At 41.9% G+C, this 18,265-nt stretch overlaps 1 protein-coding gene across 7 annotated transcripts in view; it reads left to right on the forward strand.

Annotated features, from left to right (window-relative positions):
• PCNX1 (pecanex 1) overlaps positions 1-18,265 on the forward strand; it is a 236,382-nt gene that overhangs the window by 134,514 nt on the left and 83,603 nt on the right. For all 7 annotated transcript variants that reach the window (XM_089686842.1, XM_089686844.1, XM_089686845.1 and 4 more), the window contains 2 exons: positions 1,145-1,255; positions 14,372-14,463. In XM_089686842.1, the coding sequence (XP_089542968.1) occupies positions 1,145-1,255; positions 14,372-14,463 (203 nt within the window). The remainder of the gene's footprint in view (positions 1-1,144; positions 1,256-14,371; positions 14,464-18,265) is intronic.

Genomic DNA, 18,265 nt, shown 5'->3' on the forward strand with positions numbered 1-18,265 from the left:
TTTCTGCACGAAAATAGCTAGTTTATCAGCAGTTCCATCTGGGATTAAGAGGCTCTTCCTGATCCACTGTCTGTGCCTTACTACACTCAGAGGAATTGAACCCAGGATGTGCAGAGACGCCCTGTAATATTTCCAGTTGGCATTGAACTCTGCATAATGAAACCCTGTGATATATTACCTTGCAGACCAGCAAGGTGCTATACAGGTCCAGGGCAGTGAATCTCAGCTGGGTAGTTGAGTCCCTGAAGACCCTTGTAGTGTGGCCCAGTGCAATGGGTGGAGATTGGACCACCTTGGGAATCCTGTGAAGTGTAATGGTTCGTGCTCTGATGGTAGTCCCTGGGTGGTACCCTTGGTCCACATCTGTGCTTGTGGACATGAGGGTGGGTAAGGGACTGGCCTGTGGGCTCCTATTTTTGTACTGTCTTGTACCTTGAAACACTCTAAATCTTCTTTCCCAGCTGCCCGAGGGGCAGTCTGGGACCTTCCTGGTGCCAAATGCAGAGGGCGGAGCATTTCCTGCACTCCCTTCTTTAATTCAGAGCTGAATTTGCCATGTGCTTTCACAGTATGGCCTTTTATATCACAAGCAGGGTTGAGTGTCCTGGCGGTGGTTGTCCTGGAACTTGCATATGGCAGAGGCAGAACCAGATTTACAGAGACTGAGGGACTACAGGTCACAGCAAGTACATTGGGGTCCAGACCAATCTAAAACTGTCACTTCCCCATGTCTTCTGCTTCAAAGATTATAGTATGTCGGTCATGGCGTCCGCCACAATATCCTAAATCATTTCTGGCTAATTTTAAAGGATGTTTTGTACATCAGTTGTGCTCATCCTGTCAAAGTGCTTGTCCCGCCCAAAAGGTTCGTTCAGCAGTGCCCTATGGAAAGTGAGTTCATTAAAAAAAAAATGGAGTATGCGCCCAGTGGATATGGCAGTTGAAGTCCAGCTGGCCTTATTTCATCCCCTGTTCTTGAACACTTTTATGATCATTAGCCTGATACAGATTTTGTTATTAGTGTTCTTTAAGCACAAGTTTATAATTTTTTCTCTATGCGTCGCTCACAGATTTGTCAGTATGCATGCATTATTTTAAGTTTGCTTTCATCCATGGTAATTTTCAATGTGCTTCTGCTCCACAGTGTTCACGCTATGTTTCCCAGTTGTGTTTTTCATCGGTCTCTTGCCTCAGGTGAACACTTTCGTCATGTACCTGTGTGAACAAGTGGACATACATGTGTTTGGTGGAAACGGTGAGATCTGCTTTCTGTATTAGATGTTAACCCTGAACTTGGTTTTCCTACTTCTTAGACTTTAGGCACTTTTCATTCAATTCCTTTTTAGTGATATAACATTGGGATAAACTCCACATGGCTATTCCTTACTACATAACTATAACGTAAGCTTTTACATTAAATTTAGCAGCTGCAGAGATTTGTTTACATGGAGTGTTGATGTGAGCTGCTATTTGTATCACTGCCTGTGGTAATGGGGGAACTGTGGCTGTTGATCTGGGCGTAGATTTAGGTCACTTTAAGCTGAATGAAACCCTCAGCTTTTTTTACTTAACATATTGAGCATAAACATTCCCTATTAAATGATTTGGGGGGGAGGTACTTTTTTTTTTTTTTAAAGTTCTTTTGATGTTTTTAAAATTATTTTTACACTGTCCCTTTCATTTTTTTTCTTTTTCTATCACTTTTAACGCTATCACAGGGAATGCAAATATCCCCTATAACTTCAATGGGCATTGTCATATATTTTTATTTTTAAATCTGGGGTCTATCAGATTCTAGATATCTCCTCTGCTCTTACATTTATCTAGTCTCACCAAGATCGGTGTGATCAGATGCTTTCCCAATTTACAAATGGCGCTGTTTATATCCTTGGAAACTAAAGTGATGAAATACTCGTAGCTTCCGATTTCTTAGACTATAGAGATGATTGGAACCATTCCGGTCTCCAATCAGCTCTGTGGTCCACTGACAAACACCGGTTGCATTCTCAGGTTTCCCCGATGGCATGGGACTGCCCGAGAAGGCAGTGGAAGGCAGCGGAGGAGGGGGGCATCTTCTCCCGCTGCTTGTAAAAGCAATCCTGCAGCTAATTAGCCACTAGGATTGCTTTTACATGAAAGCCGATTGCCAGCTGAAAAAAACGACACCAGGATGATGCCTGCAGCTGCAGGCATCATCCTGGTGTAACCACTCAAAGTCCAGTGATATACCAGTATGTCGCTGGTCCTTGTTGGGTGTATATGCTATGTTCTTTTTTTTCTTTTTTTTTTAATGTGGGCTGAATGAATAAACAAGTCAGTGCTCCAGCTGAATGATATCCTCATTTCTCAAGCAGGCTTTTTCCCCCAGTCTAAGACTGGTATTTACAAGCCGTTGGGGGAAGCCCCGGCGATTAGGTCACACGGTGCCACATGCGCCAATTCCAAGATTGTACAAACATCTAAGTAGTGGCACGCTTGAATAAAAATTGTCCATGTATAAGTGGTGCCCCATATGGAAAAAGGATGACATCAAGTCTCAAACTATCTTGCCACTGCTCCCCATGTAGTCTGGGCATCCGGGGGGCTCCATGTGACTATCTTTTCCCTTGTAAATCCAAAACTTACGGTATATGTATAGCCTGTTGCCCTTTCACAGGTCTTTTACATCTTGACCCCATATCTGGCACGTTTGCTGGGGAGAACTTGTTTGAGTGGAAGGCGGCCAGAGAAATTAATGAGAGACTCATCAACGCAGATGTTTTGCTGGGGAGTATAGACATCTGCAAATTTTTGGTTAAGGTGATTTACAAGGGGCTGAATTTTGTGGAGCCAGTCAAATTCAGGGTCACCCTGAGGATGGCAGTGTGTTGTCATTGAAATGCATAATACACATTATACTCTCATATCTATGTCTGGCCATGACAACAGAGAACATTTTTTTTTAGTAATGCCCATGTTGAGGGTTAGGCCCAAAAAACTTTAAATTCAGAAACTGTAATGGGTTTCCATGCGAATGAACTGGCAAGGTTTGAATTTGGGTTGGCGGCGATAAACTGTTGTGCATATAAATTGCTTTAATCCACAATCACTGCATACAGATCTTCTGTGAAAAACAGCTCCAAAAAATCAAGGGGAATATTTAAATTAGATTTTTCCAGCTGAATTCCGGGTGGGCAGTGAATGCGGGAAGTACGAGTCCTGCAAAATTTGTGGGCTACCAGTCGGGATTTGCATCACATCTGGAAGGATACTAGGGACTCTATGGGCATGTGTGCAAATTCTTGGTGGCTGCGGGACACTACTTGTGCTCACCAGCGTACCAGCTTGTACTGCACTTATGGGACTCACCACGGAGCATCTGGCTGTCAGGGATTGCTTGAACCGCTACAAAAAAATTTACTGGCAAGTGCTAACAGAGATTAGGCCTGATTCTGCGAACACTGCAGTTTTTTCTGTGCTGTATCAAATGACCGCGGCTTACTGACACTGCACTTGCTGGGGGAGAAGGGGGGGGGGTTAAGCATAGGGGCTAAACGCAGGTGCTGGCAGGTGCCAGGGCTGATCCCGCTAACGCTGCATTTTTGGGGACACTATACTAATCTGACCACTGATATAGTGCTGATCTGATCAAAGATATTGATCCGTTCAGACACTATACTAGCAATGGAGGTTTATTGTGATTGTGAGCATGTTCCTGGCAATCAAGTTGGTTAAATATGATAACTGGTGTACTGACGGGAAATCTGTCACCATCTGGGAGGGGTGCGAAAACCGTGGGAGCGCGAATCACGTGTGTATGTGTGTGTGTGTGTGTGTATATGTATATGTGATTTTGCGCACCTGTCCTGCCCTGTAGCAGTATTTCTGAAGCGGTTAAACATGTCCAATAAAAAAAATTTTCAAAATCAAATTTTGTCATACATTTAGGCCAAGATGTATTCTGTGACATATCTTTGCTAACAAAAAAATTCCCAATACGTGTAAATAAATTGGTTTACGTGGAAGTTCTATCGTTTGCAAATGGCGGTATAGATACTGGATTTTTTTTTAAAACTAATAATGGCGGAGATCAGCAATTTATAGTGGGACTGCGGCGGACATTCTGATACTGGGGGAAACTGACTTGGTGTCACCGACATCCCCAGTGACACCAATACGGTAATCAGTGCTATTAAAAAAAAAAAAAAAAAAAAAAAAAAGCATGAACACTGTACTAATGGCACTGGGCAGGAAGGGGTTAACAATGAGGGGTGATCAAAGGGTTAACTGTGTGCTGAGAGTGTTTTAACTGGGGGTGGGGGTGCTTTACTGTAAAGCACACTGCTCTGGATGGCTCTGCTCAGTCATCCAGAGCAGTGTGCCCAAACTGACAGGGAGGAGGACTGTTGGTAAACAAAGCAGCCATCCTCCCCGTCGGTGATCTTTAGCAATCACCGCCCGGGACCCGGTGATTGACACCCGGGGCTGAGATTGGCGGTTCGTGTGCGTGCCCCCTACCCAAAAATGCAAAATCATGTGTATATATACGTGATTTTGTGCACCTGTGCCGCCCTGTAGCAGTATTTCTGCTATAGGGTGGACGGTAAATGGTTAACGGTGCATTTTTTAAAAAATAGCATACATGTCATAGTTATTTGCTCTGTGCCATGGTTTTGCACAGAGCAGTCCTGAACCTCCTCTTCTCAAGTTCGCTGCTGGTGTTCCTGGCTCTTCCCCCCTTGCTGAGTACCATCATAGCAAGCTGCTTGCTATAGGAGCATTCATGCTTTACCATTTACTACAGAGCGGGGCTCAACCCTGCCCCTTACTCCCACCTCACCGGCTGTGATTTACTGCAGTTGGGCCAATGGCCAATGAGGAGGGAGAGAGCCACTGTCTTGTGTACATCGCTGGAACAAGATCGGGCTCAAGTAAGTTGTGGGTTGGGGGGGATGGGGACAGTATACGAATGGTTTTATAATGGAATGAATTTTCAATTTAAATTTTTTGTCTTGGTGCTCACTGACATTAAAAGAAATTTGGTACATTTTGCTGCAATCTCAGGTGCAGATAAAATTGTTGTGCTTATCAATGTTTGTTGTTTTAGAAGTTATGTTAACAAGCCACTGCATTGAGGCTTAGTGGAAAAAAATTGTACTTGATACATTATTAGATTGGCTTTCATTTTCCTGTGGAAGTCATGTAAATAGTTTGCTGCAGTATGTGTAAAATGATTCTTTTGGCTTTAAGCAGAACTACACTGTATCTGTGCACCACAAACCAAAAACGCTTTTAATTAATTTTTATTATTCAAATCAATCTCATCCATCCATGTCTTCATGCTTTATTTTGCTGAGAAATCACTTTGAAGAACACTGCCCTAGCATTTCTGGCCGTGGCCATCTTGAGTAAGGACAGATCCTTCATGAAACATTTACTTTCTGGAATTCATCTGCCCTTAGCTCAAGCATGCAGACAGGAGGGTGTGCTTATCTAAGAAAACCCACCTCCTTGCTGAAGACTCCTGAGATGTTTGACATAATTTGCCTAGACCTGGAAACCTGGAAATATCCTAAGAGTTATATATAAAAAAAAAAAAAAACAGTTTAGAACAAAAAAAAAGTGTACACTCCTATCTAATGCTTGAAGCATAAGGATTAAAAATAGTCATTATTGATTGAGACTGTGAAGTTCTACTTTAAAAACTTGTGTGAACATAATCTTCGCTAATAGGAAATAAAAAAAAAAAAGCACGGCAGGGATTCCATTTCCTGCCTCATATAAAGTGTTAGAATACAGCCTGCCTCCATTCATTAAAGGATAAGTTCACCTTTTAACAAAATATAATAAAGGCACAATTTTTTTTTGCTGGTGAAAAAATGTGCATTTATTTTTTTTGTTTGTGGAGCCTCTTAAGCAGCGGTTCTCAACTGCTCCCCCTTTGGGGGTCGAACGACCCTTTCACAGGGGTTGCCTATGACCATTAGAAAACACATTTCCAATATGGTCTTAGGAACCGAGACACCGCTCCTCTATCCGTATCCAGACGGGTCCGCCCACATGCAGATACGCCCACATACCAGTACCCGGCGTGATGACATCATCGCGCCAACCCCATCACATACACCCCGTACAAATACAGGTTGACAGGGTTGGTGCCATAATGTACTTATGTGTACCAGTCACATGTGTAAACAGCAGCTACTGTGTAGAAAGCAGCAGTATTGGTGGTAAAACGACACTTCGTGAATTATAATTACCGTATTTTTCGCCATATAAGACGCTCCGGCATATAAGACGCACCCAATTTTAAAGGAGGAAAATCTAGAAAAAAAAGATTCTGAACCCAATGCTGTAATATTGCCCCCACTCATCACTGTAAAGTCCACCATTGCCCCCCACTCGTCATCTCCATCACTGTTCCAGTGCAACATTGCCCCCACATTAGTAATAATAGCCAGTAACATTGCCCCCACATTAGTAATAATAGCCAGTAACATTGCCCCCACATTAGTAATAATAGCCAGTAACATTGCCCCCACATTAGTAATAATAGCCAGTAACATTGCCCCCACATTAGTAATAATAGCCAGTAACATTGCCCCCACATTAGTAATAATAGCCAGTAACATTGCCCCCACATTAGTAATAATAGCCAGTAACATTGCCCCCAACATAGTAATAATAGCCAGTAACATTGCCCCCACATTAGTAATAATAGCCAGTAACATTGCCCCCACATTAGTAATAATAGCCAGTAACATTGCCCCCAACATAGTAATAATAGCCAGTAACATTGCCCCCAACATAGTAATAATAGCCAGTAACATTGCATTGCCCCGCTCCTCACCTGTTGTTGTAGATCCGCGCTATGATAGGGTCCACGAGCAGAGGGGGCGATGACGTCAGCGCGCACGCGCGTCAGCGGCCGGGTGTACTAAGATGGCCGACCGCTCCAGAGATAGGCCAAAGCTGCGGCCTTTCCTACGGCCGTGGCCGCGCCTCTCTCTATTCGTTGTATAAGACGCACCAACTTTTCCCCCCCAGTTTTGGGGAAGAAAAAGTGAGTCTTATACGGCGAAAAATACGGTACTGGGTAAATGTAAAATCATGTACTGTAACAATGAAAATACATTTTGTATATCAGATATTTACATTAAGATTCATAATAGTAGCAAAATTACAGTTATGAAGTAGAAACGAAAATAATTTTATGGTTGGGGGTCACCACAACATGAGGAACTGTATTAAAGGGTCACAGCATTAGGAAGGTTGAGAACCACTGCTCTAAAGCATTACACCAGCGATCAGCAGATCGTTGGTGCCATGCAGCTGTCCCCTGACCTGTCAGTATATCTGCTTGCTCGTACATCCCGTACAGTCCGCTGTGGATTGCCGAGGCAGCAAAGGCTGCCGTGACTTGTTGCATAGTCTGGATGAAAAAAGAGAAGTCCATCCAGTTCAACTTGTAGTTTTCTCTGTGAATGAGCGGAACCCAGAACGGCCACGGTTTTAAAAGAAAATGGTGACAGCTAGCAGGAGGAGAAGATCCCCCGCTAGCTGTTACAACTGGGATCGGGAGGGTGCTGGTGCCATTCCGACATTACACCCTGAATCTTGGTGTAACATGTTACAAAAGGTGTGCAGCGCTATACAAATAAAACACACTATCTAAAGTATGGCAAAATATGACAGAAATGGAAAAGTCCTATAAACTGAATGTTAAACAGTCCAAGGTGGTAAAATATCAGTCCAAAAGGTATACTCCAGTGATGGAGTATAAATAACTTCAATCCAAATGGGTATATTCCAGCATCCTAACATGAAGGTGTAGAAAAATTGCCCACTCACCGGAAGTGCAATTTAATGTGCACATAGAAATTCCATGAAGCCGGAGGTCCCATGAAGGAATAGCTTGATGATAAAGGTGCCCTCTGGTGGTAGATGGGGTGACGGCTGCCAGAGAAGTTGATCTGGACCAATATCCCAAATTGTCCTGCCTGGGTGGACTCCTAGAATGCTGGGCTGAGATGTGGAGGCTCAGTGCCAGGTGATAGAGATGAAAACGCTCATGGTGTAGTATTATAAAAAGTATTTAATGAGTATATATCATTATGATAAAACAGTAAAACGTACAGGGTTAGAGTACCAGTATAGGTATAGTGTAAACGAGCTCTTTAAATGCACTGACCAGTGAATACAAATGATGGCCACCGGACCTCCTGATCCGGTGGCGTAACGTCAAGGCGTGCAGAGGCTCCTCCTAGACGCGCTTCGTGTAATAACACGTCTCCTGTAGGGGTGATGCCATGCATGCCTGACGTCTCCTTACTGCTATTTATAAGCTAAAATTGCGCCAAAAAGTGTCCTGGCGCCGTTCTGCCGTTTTTCGGCCTATTGCGCATGCGCGGGCGCCATTTTGCCGGCTATTTGGCCTCATGCGCATGCGCGGGCGCCATGTTATCGGTGATATTGAAAACGTCTAAAAATGGTCGGCGCGCGGTACACTGCGCATGCGCGAGAGTTCCGGCGGCCATTTTATTGGTTTGAAAGCATGCTGCCGACATTCAACTGCGCATGCGCGAGCCGAACGATCGCAGCTAATGCCAATAGAACAGTCTAGGTGGTATCATACTGAGCTGATGGCCAGTATATATCACACCTAGCAAATGGACAATGACTGTGGTGGTGGATACAAACGGTACCAATATAAAAATATGGAAGTATATAAAAAATATGAAAGTATAAAAAATATGCATATAGAGATGTGCATATAAAAAAGGGGGGGAAGCCTATGCTTTAATTAAAAAAGTGGTCGCCATTTTATTAGGGATATGAGATAAACCCGGGCAATTAGCAGGCATGAGGTCTCCCCACACTTAAATAGACAAATATGTGGATGGAAAGACTATATCCTGCTGAAGATCAGTAGATACTTAGCGTATTGTTTTAAAAGATATTGGCTTAATAAAAATATATAATATAATCCCCAGTAATAATAATAATGTATTGAATAGTTATAATACTCAATGAATCATATAAACAATCATATAAAAAATATATATCACACATAATAATAGTAAATGGATATTACCATAATCAAATTCTTTAAATGCTGAATAAATCATGTAGACATAATGATCTAAAAGAGTATTGTTATGATCACATAGTAAAACACTAGATGAATCATGTAGACATCCATCTAGTATGCATCCCTTTCGCCCAGATTGGGTCGTTACTACATATGTGCGTGCAGTGTGTCAGAAAAAAGACCTTTCTCATAGTGCAGGGTATATACAATATGCCAGATCAGCTATTATCTATATAACAGTTGATGTCCACTTCAACATTATGTCCTAAAGGGACCATGGATTTCATTTCGAAAATCCATTTAGTTTCTAGACGTGAGACTTGTCTTGATTTATTAATGCCACGCCAGTGATGTTGTGCAATATCAATCCCCATAAATTTAAGGGAAGAGGGATCTTTATGATGAAATTCCCTATAATGTTTTGAAAGTGAGTGCTCGCGGAACCCTCTTTTAATATTATATACATGGTCGCGGAATCGGTCACGCAGCCTTCTGGTCGTCCTGCCAATATACTGTTTCCGGCAAGGACATTCCAGAAGATATACCGCGTACCGGGTGTTACAAGAAATAAAGTTGGAGATGGTATAATTTTTGCCTGTTGTAGTCGAGGTGAATGATTCCACTTTCTTTTTTGACATTCTACTATGTTGACAGATCTGACACTTTCTGCACGGAAAAAAACCTTTCAGGTTACTAAATAAGCTCGGACGAGGTGGGGGGTTAGTTATGTTGGGTGCAATCGTATTGCGTAAAGATGGTACTCTCCTGAAAACAACTTCTGGATTGGTAGGTAAGGCCCCAGCAAGGATGGGATCCGCTCTGAGCACTTCCCAATTTTTCTTCATTATATAGCGTATAGTTTTATGTTGAATAGAATATGGAGTAATGAACGGGCAGAACATACTCTTTTTTAAGGTAGGTGGTCCTGAGAGCATGTCCTGTCTGTTCATGCGGGCAACATTATCAATCTCTGCATCTAAAGTGTCTGCCGTATAGCCCTTATCCAGAAACCTCTGCCTTAAAATTTGTGCTTTGTTTTGATAAGTATCAATTTCAGTGCAGTTACGCCTAATTCTCATAAATTGGCTCCTAGGAATACCTGTCAGCCAGCGTGGATGGTGGCAGCTGTCAGTAGGGATGTATCCATTCCTATCCGATGGTTTAAAGTACATAAAGACCCCATACATCCTCCGGGTAGACCAATAATCAGCGGAATTGGCTCGCTATGTTCTAAAGTTGGTGAGTACATCGACTACTTTCTACAACCTTTGGTTTCATCCACCCCATCTTACATCAAAGATACCAAACAGATATTAAACGAAATAAGTACACTTAATTGGGACCCCGATCTTATAACATTCCTTGTTACCGCTGACGTAACTTCGTTATATAGTAACATCAATCATAATGACGGTATGATGGCAGCAGATTACTACCTGGGTCTAGCAGAGAATATCTCTATAACCCATAAAACATTCATTCTTGACCTATTAAATTTTGCAATGAGTAATAACTACTTCTGGTTTAATAATACTTTTTATCTACAAACCAGAGGCGTCGCAATGGGGGCCAAGTTTGCCCCTAGCCTGGCCAACCTGTTTATGGCCAGGTGGGAGGAAGATAACATCTATTCCATGGAATGGCCAGAATTGCTCTTCTATAAGAGGTATATAGACGATATTCTCCTATTATGGCAGGGAGAAGAAACTGCCCTGGTAAACTTCTTTGGCACGATGAACAACAATAATTTGAATATCCATCTCACTTACGAATACAGTACAGACAGAGTTAATTTCCTAGACATTTCCATTATTAACAAGGGAGGTTACTGTATCACCGAAGCGTACTTTAAACCATCGGATAGGAATGGATACATCCCTACTGACAGCTGCCACCATCCACGCTGGCTGACAGGTATTCCTAGGAGCCAATTTATGAGAATTAGGCGCAACTGCACTGAAATTGATACTTATCAAAACAAAGCACAAATTTTAAGGCAGAGGTTTCTGGATAAGGGCTATACGGCAGACACTTTAGATGCAGAGATTGATAATGTTGCCCGCATGAACAGACAGGACATGCTCTCAGGACCACCTACCTTAAAAAAAGAGTATGTTCTGCCCGTTCATTACTCCATATTCTATTCAACATAAAACTATACGCTATATAATGAAGAAAAATTGGGAAGTGCTCAGAGCGGATCCCATCCTTGCTGGGGCCTTACCTACCAATCCAGAAGTTGTTTTCAGGAGAGTACCATCTTTACGCAATACGATTGCACCCAACATAACTAACCCCCCACCTCGTCCGAGCTTATTTAGTAACCTGAAAGGTTTTTTTCCGTGCAGAAAGTGTCAGATCTGTCAACATAGTAGAATGTCAAAAAAGAAAGTGGAATCATTCACCTCGACTACAACAGGCAAAAATTATACCATCTCCAACTTTATTTCTTGTAACACCGGGTACGCGGTATATCTTCTGGAATGTCCTTGCCGGAAACAGTATATTGGCAGGACGACCAGAAGGCTGCGTGACCGATTCCGCGACCATGTATATAATATTAAAAGAGGGTTCCGCGAGCACTCACTTTCAAAACATTATAGGGAATTTCATCATAAAGATCCCTCTTCCCTTAAATTTATGGGGATTGATATTGCACAACATCACTGGCGTGGCATTAATAAATCAAGACAAGTCTCACGTCTAGAAACTAAATGGATTTTCGAAATGAAATCCATGGTCCCTTTAGGACATAATGTTGAAGTGGACATCAACTGTTATATAGATAATAGCTGATCTGGCATATTGTATATACCCTGCACTATGAGAAAGGTCTTTTTTCTGACACACTGCACGCACATATGTAGTAACGACCCAATCTGGGCGAAAGGGATGCATACTAGATGGATGTCTACATGATTCATCTAGTGTTTTACTATGTGATCATAACAATACTCTTTTAGGTCATTATGTCTACATGATTTATTCAGCATTTAAAGAATTTGATTATGGTAATATCCATTTACTATTATTATGTGTGATATATATTTTTTATATTTTTTATATGATTGTTTATATGATTCATTGAGTATTATAACTATTCAATACATTATTATTATTACTGGGGATTATATTATATATTTTTATTAAGCCAATATCTTTTAAAACAATACGCTAAGTATCTACTGATCTTCAGCAGGATATAGTCTTTCCATCCACATATTTGTCTATTTAAGTGTGGGGAGACCTCATGCCTGCTAATTGCCCGGGTTTATCTCATATCCCTAATAAAATGGCGACCACTTTTTTAATTAAAGCATAGGCTTCCCCCCCTTTTTTATATGCACATCTCTATATGCATATTTTTTATACTTTCATATTTTTTATATACTTCCATATTTTTATATTGGTACCGTTTGTATCCACCACCACAGTCATTGTCCATTTGCTAGGTGTGATATATACTGGCCATCAGCTCAGTATGATACCACCTAGACTGTTCTATTGGCATTAGCTGCGATCGTTCGGCTCGCGCATGCGCAGTTGAATGTCGGCAGCATGCTTTCAAACCAATAAAATGGCCGCCGGAACTCTCGCGCATGCGCAGTGTACCGCGCGCCGACCATTTTTAGACGTTTTCAATATCACCGATAACATGGCGCCCGCGCATGCGCATGAGGCCAAATAGCCGGCAAAATGGCGCCCGCGCATGCGCAATAGGCCGAAAAACGGCAGAACGGCGCCAGGACACTTTTTGGCGCAATTTTAGCTTATAAATAGCAGTAAGGAGACGTCAGGCATGCATGGCATCACCCCTACAGGAGACGTGTTATTACACGAAGCGCGTCTAGGAGGAGCCTCTGCACGCCTTGACGTTACGCCACCGGATCAGGAGGTCCGGTGGCCATCATTTGTATTCACTGGTCAGTGCATTTAAAGAGCTCGTTTACACTATACCTATACTGGTACTCTAACCCTGTACGTTTTACTGTTTTATCATAATGATATATACTCATTAAATACTTTTTATAATACTACACCATGAGCGTTTTCATCTCTATCACCTGGCACTGAGCCTCCACATCTCAGCCCAGCATTCTAGGAGTCCACCCAGGCAGGACAATTTGGGATATTGGTCCAGATCAACTTCTCTGGCAGCCGTCACCCCATCTACCACCAGAGGGCACCTTTATCATCAAGCTATTCCTTCATGGGACCTCCGGCTTCATGGAATTTCTATGTGCACATTAAATTGCACTTCCGGTGAGTGGGCAATTTTTCTACACCTTCATGTTAGGATGCTGGAATATACCCATTTGGATTGAAGTTATTTATACTCCATCACTGGAGTATACCTTTTGGACTGATATTTTACCACCTTGGACTGTTTAACATTCAGTTTATAGGACTTTTCCATTTCTGTCATATTTTGCCATACTTTAGATAGTGTGTTTTATTTGTATAGCGCTGCACACCCTATTTTCATGTCATTTTCCTAGAAAGGCTTTGTGGTTCCTTTTTGTGCATCAGCAGCTTCTTATTGGTGCGCTCGCTATCTCACACATTTATACTCTATGTTACAAAAGGTGAACTTATCTTTTACAAAATTTAGAGACCTGGGTAAAACGCACATAAATATATCCTTTTTATGTGAGCGTGAAAAGTGCAGTGCTAGAAAGATATGAAACTAATATGATAGTAATAATAATATACTGTGTTCAAAAATAAAAGTCCCTCAAACCAAATGACAAAAGTGTTAATAAAATGTCCATCTGCCAACATATACAGGTGCTCTTGATTGTAGAAAAAGCAATTTCAATTAAATGTGCCACCACCGTCTCCCAGTGAAATTTAAACTCACCAGAGATGCTGGATGCCACTACAGCAGCATACACGCTCTTATAATCAAGCATAAACGCATGTATCTTGTCATTGATATTGTTGAATATATGCTATTTTTTCCTGCCCGGACACTGGTAAAAAATAAAGCTGACCAGGAGAAAAAAAGTGTACTTCCAATAGTGTAATATTTATTGTATAATTGGTAAATAAATGCATAAAATCAAATGACAAGCAAACAGAGAAAAAGCCAACTTACATAACATGCCGCTGACCCTGTATCACGCAGCAGTGTGACGTCAGCACTGAAAACTCCTCCCCGACGCTTTTCCTCCCATCGGACATTATCCTTTTTAGTTGAGGTAGAATGTAAATCCTATAAATGACACAATATCCCATTTGCTGTAAGTGTGCATTACTTGTTTTGCTATAAAATAACCTCTTGATTTTTATATTTTTCAGCTACCACCAGCCTGCTCGCAGCACTTTACAGCTTTATTCGTAGCGTTGTGGCGGTAGCTTTACTTTATGGACTGTGTTATGGTGCTCTTAAGGTAAGTTCTTGCATATATTATACTGCATCCCCTTCTGCACTTAGTGACAATAAGATAAAAAATTAATTAAAATGACTGTGAATATATAAATATATCCTTTAGTGTAAAAACAAACGTGCGGTGCCTAATTGATCAAGAATGAATATAACAATCCTATAATGAAAACCAAAGTGTAAATAGTATACTTAAGATAAAAATAACCAACAAAAATGAGACTTTAAAAAGTGCATGAAAGGTCCCACAAATGTGTAACACTTCTTAGGGGTAAATAATAACTTCAACAGTTGTCCTTGTGTAGTGTTCATCCAACAGTCCAAACATATCACCATATGTTGCTCCTAAACACTGCCTTTGCACACTTATCAGCTGTTAAGCTGCATGAGAAAGGCAGCAAACAGTGTTTTTAGCACAGACAGGGCATTGCAGTATGAGAATCCATTCTTATTGTAATCCTCTTCTTGCACAGGGGGCCAGCCAGCACCAGCAATATATCCAGCCTTGGCGGAACACTCCCCACACCAGAGCCACAGAAAAAGGTATATAGTGTAGTAATTTATTCGTGAAATCAACTTCTATCCATCCATTACATCCATACACCAAAGATTACAGGTATAGCAGAGTTTAAATCTACGATGTGGAGACATTCACTTACGAAGATGGCTAGCTGGTCCCAGAAGTTGAAGGAACTAGATGCGGACATCAAGCTATCGCTTTCACTTTTGGGACCGGTGACCATTTTAGTAAGTGAATGTCCCCACATGGTAGATTTACATTCTGCTATACCTGTAAACTTTTGTGGATGGATACATGCTCATTTTATGAATAAATGACTACACTATGCCTTTTTTCTGTGGCTCCAGAGTGATGAGCGTTCCTCCTAGGCTTGATCTAGTGAAGGAAATAAGTATTTGATCCCCTGCTGATTTTGAATGTTTGCCCACTCACAAAAAAATGACAGTCTAAAAATCGAATGGTAGGTGTGTTGTAACACTGAGAGAATAGCAACAAAAAAATCTCAAGAAATGCATGTCTAACAAATTATGCACGGATTTGCATGTTCATGAGGGAAATAAGTATTTGATCCCCTTCACAAAACATGAACTTGGTGACAAATCCCTTGTTGGCAACCACAGAGGTCAGACGGTTCCTGTAGTTGGCCAACAGGTTTGCACACATCTCAAGAGGGATTTTGGCCCACTCCTCTTGGCAGATCCTCTCCAAGTCATTAAGGTTTGGTGGCTGACGTTTGGCAAGTCGGACTTTCAGCTCCCTCCACAGATTTTCAATCGGATTAAGGTCTGGAGACTGGCTAGGCCACTCCAGGACCTTAATGTGCTTCTTCTTGAGCCACTCCTTTGTTGCCTTGGCTGTGTGTTTTGGGTCATTGTCATGCTGGAACACCCATCCACGACCCATTTTCAATGCCCTGGCCGAGGGAAGAAGGTTCTCACCCAAGATTTGACGGTACATTGCCCCGTCCATCGTCCCTTTTTGATGCGGTGCAGTTGTCCTGTCCCCTTAACACCCCCAAAGCAGAATGTTTCCACCGCCATGTTTGACAGTTGGGATGGTGTTCTTGGGGGCAGCATTCCTCCTCCTCCAAACACGGCGAGTTGAGTTGTTGTCAAAGAGCTCAGTTTTGGTCTCATCTGACCACTACACTTTCAACCAGTCGTCCTCTGCATCATTCAGATGTTCAGTAGCAAACTTCAGATGAGCCTGGATATGTGCTTTCTTGAGCAGAGGGACCTTGCGGGGACTGCAAGATTTCAGTCCTTGTCGGCGTAGTGTGTTACCAATTGTTTTCTTGGTGACTGTGGTCCCAGCTGCTTGGAGATCATTGACAAGATCCTCACGTGTACTTCTGGGATGATTCCTCACTGTTCTCATGATCATTGACACTCCACGAGGTGAGATCTTGCATGGTGCACCAGACCTAGGGAGACTGACAGTAGTTTTGTGTTTGTTCAATTTCGAATGATTGCACCAACTGTTGTCACCTTCTCACCAAGCTGCTTGGCGATAGTTTGGTAGCCCAGTCCAGCATTGTGTAGGTCTACAATCTTGTCCCTGACATCCTTGGACAGCTCTTTGGTCTTTGCCATGGTGGAGAGTTTGGAATCTGATTGTTTGATTGCTCCTGTAGACAGGTGTCTTTTATACAGGTAACAAAATGAGATTAGCAGCACTCTCTTTAAGAGACTGATTCTAATCTCAGCTTGTTACCTGTATGAAAGACACCTGGTAGCCAGAAATCCTGCTGAATGATAGGGGATCAAATACTTATTTCCCTCATGAACATGCAAATCAGTGCATAATTTGTTAGACATGCATTTCTTTAGAATTTTTTTGTTGCTATTCTGTCTCAGTGTTACAATACACCTACCATTCGATTTGTAGACTGATCATTTCTTTGTGAGTGGGCAAATATTCAAAATCAGCAGCGGATCAAATACTTATTTTCTTCACTGTATATCGGAGGTGCTGGTGGGTCCTTTTGCAAGAGGAGGATTACAATGCAGATGGATTCCCATACCATGATGCCCGGTCTATGCTAAAAACTGATGCAGCTTAATAGCTGGTGAGTGTGCAAAGGCGGTGGTTTGGAGCAACACACGGCGATATATTTGGACTGTTAGATGAATACTACACACAAGATTGTTATATTCATTCTTGATCACTTAGGCACTGCACTTTTGTTTTCACATTTTATTTTGGGGTTTGTATACTTACCTTACTTGCTAGCTTCCTTGCACTTGTCTGATTTTGGGAGCTAAGCAGAGTCGGGCCTGGTAAGTACTTGAATGAAAGACTGCCTTGCCTTACTTGCTAGCTGCATAAATATTCTTTTTTTTTTTTTTTTTTTTCCTCTAGTGCTGACTATTCCTTTTGAATGTACTTATCCCTTCGTGTGCTGCTGAAATATTCTCCCTCAAAAAATTAATATAAAAAAATCAATAACAATTCTCAGTGCAGTGCTTCACGTCAGTACTATAAAGAGCTATAGAAAGTGCTGGTGTTATTAGAAAATGACATATTACAACAATTTAAAAAAAAAAAAATCCTCGTACACAATGCTTCCAATCTAAACATTGTTTATGTATGTATACACACATTATATTGCCTAAAGTATTGGAACACCCCTCAGAATCATTAGGTTCAGGTGTTCCAATCACCTCCATGGCCACAGGTGTATAAAATCAAGCACTTTGGCATGCAGACTGCTTCTACAAACATTTCTGAAAGAATGGGTCGCTCTCAGGAGCTCAGTGAATTCAAAGGTGGTACCATGATAGGTTACCACCTGTGCAAGAAGTCCATCCGTGAAATGTCCTTGCTACTAAATATTCCACGGTCAACTGTTAGTGGTATTATAACAAAGTGGAAGCAACTGGGAGCAACAGCAACTCAGCCACGAAGTGGTTGGCCACATAAAATGACAGAGTGGGGTCAGTGCATGCTGAAGCACACAGTGCGCAGAAGTCGCCAACTGTCTGCAGAGTCAATGGCTAAAGACCTCCAAGCTTTGTGTGGCCTTCAGATTAGCACAACAGTGCATAGAGAGCTTCATGGAATGGGTTTCCATGGCCGAGCAGCTGCATCCAAACATTACATCATCAAGTGCACTGCAAATCATCGGATGCAGTGGTGTAAAGCATGCCACCACTGGACTCTAGAGCAGTGGAGATATGTTCTCTGGAGTGACAAATCACTCTTCTATGTCTGGCAATCCAATGAACATATCTGTGTTTGGCGGTTGCCAGGAGAACGGTACTTGCCTGACTGCATTGTGGCAAGTGTA

Source organism: Staurois parvus, unplaced genomic scaffold (assembly GCF_062004578.1).
Source record: "Staurois parvus isolate SC_StPar_1 unplaced genomic scaffold, SC_StPar_1.0 ptg000414l, whole genome shotgun sequence".
In the NCBI taxonomy this organism is placed as follows: Eukaryota; Metazoa; Chordata; class Amphibia; order Anura; family Ranidae; genus Staurois; species Staurois parvus.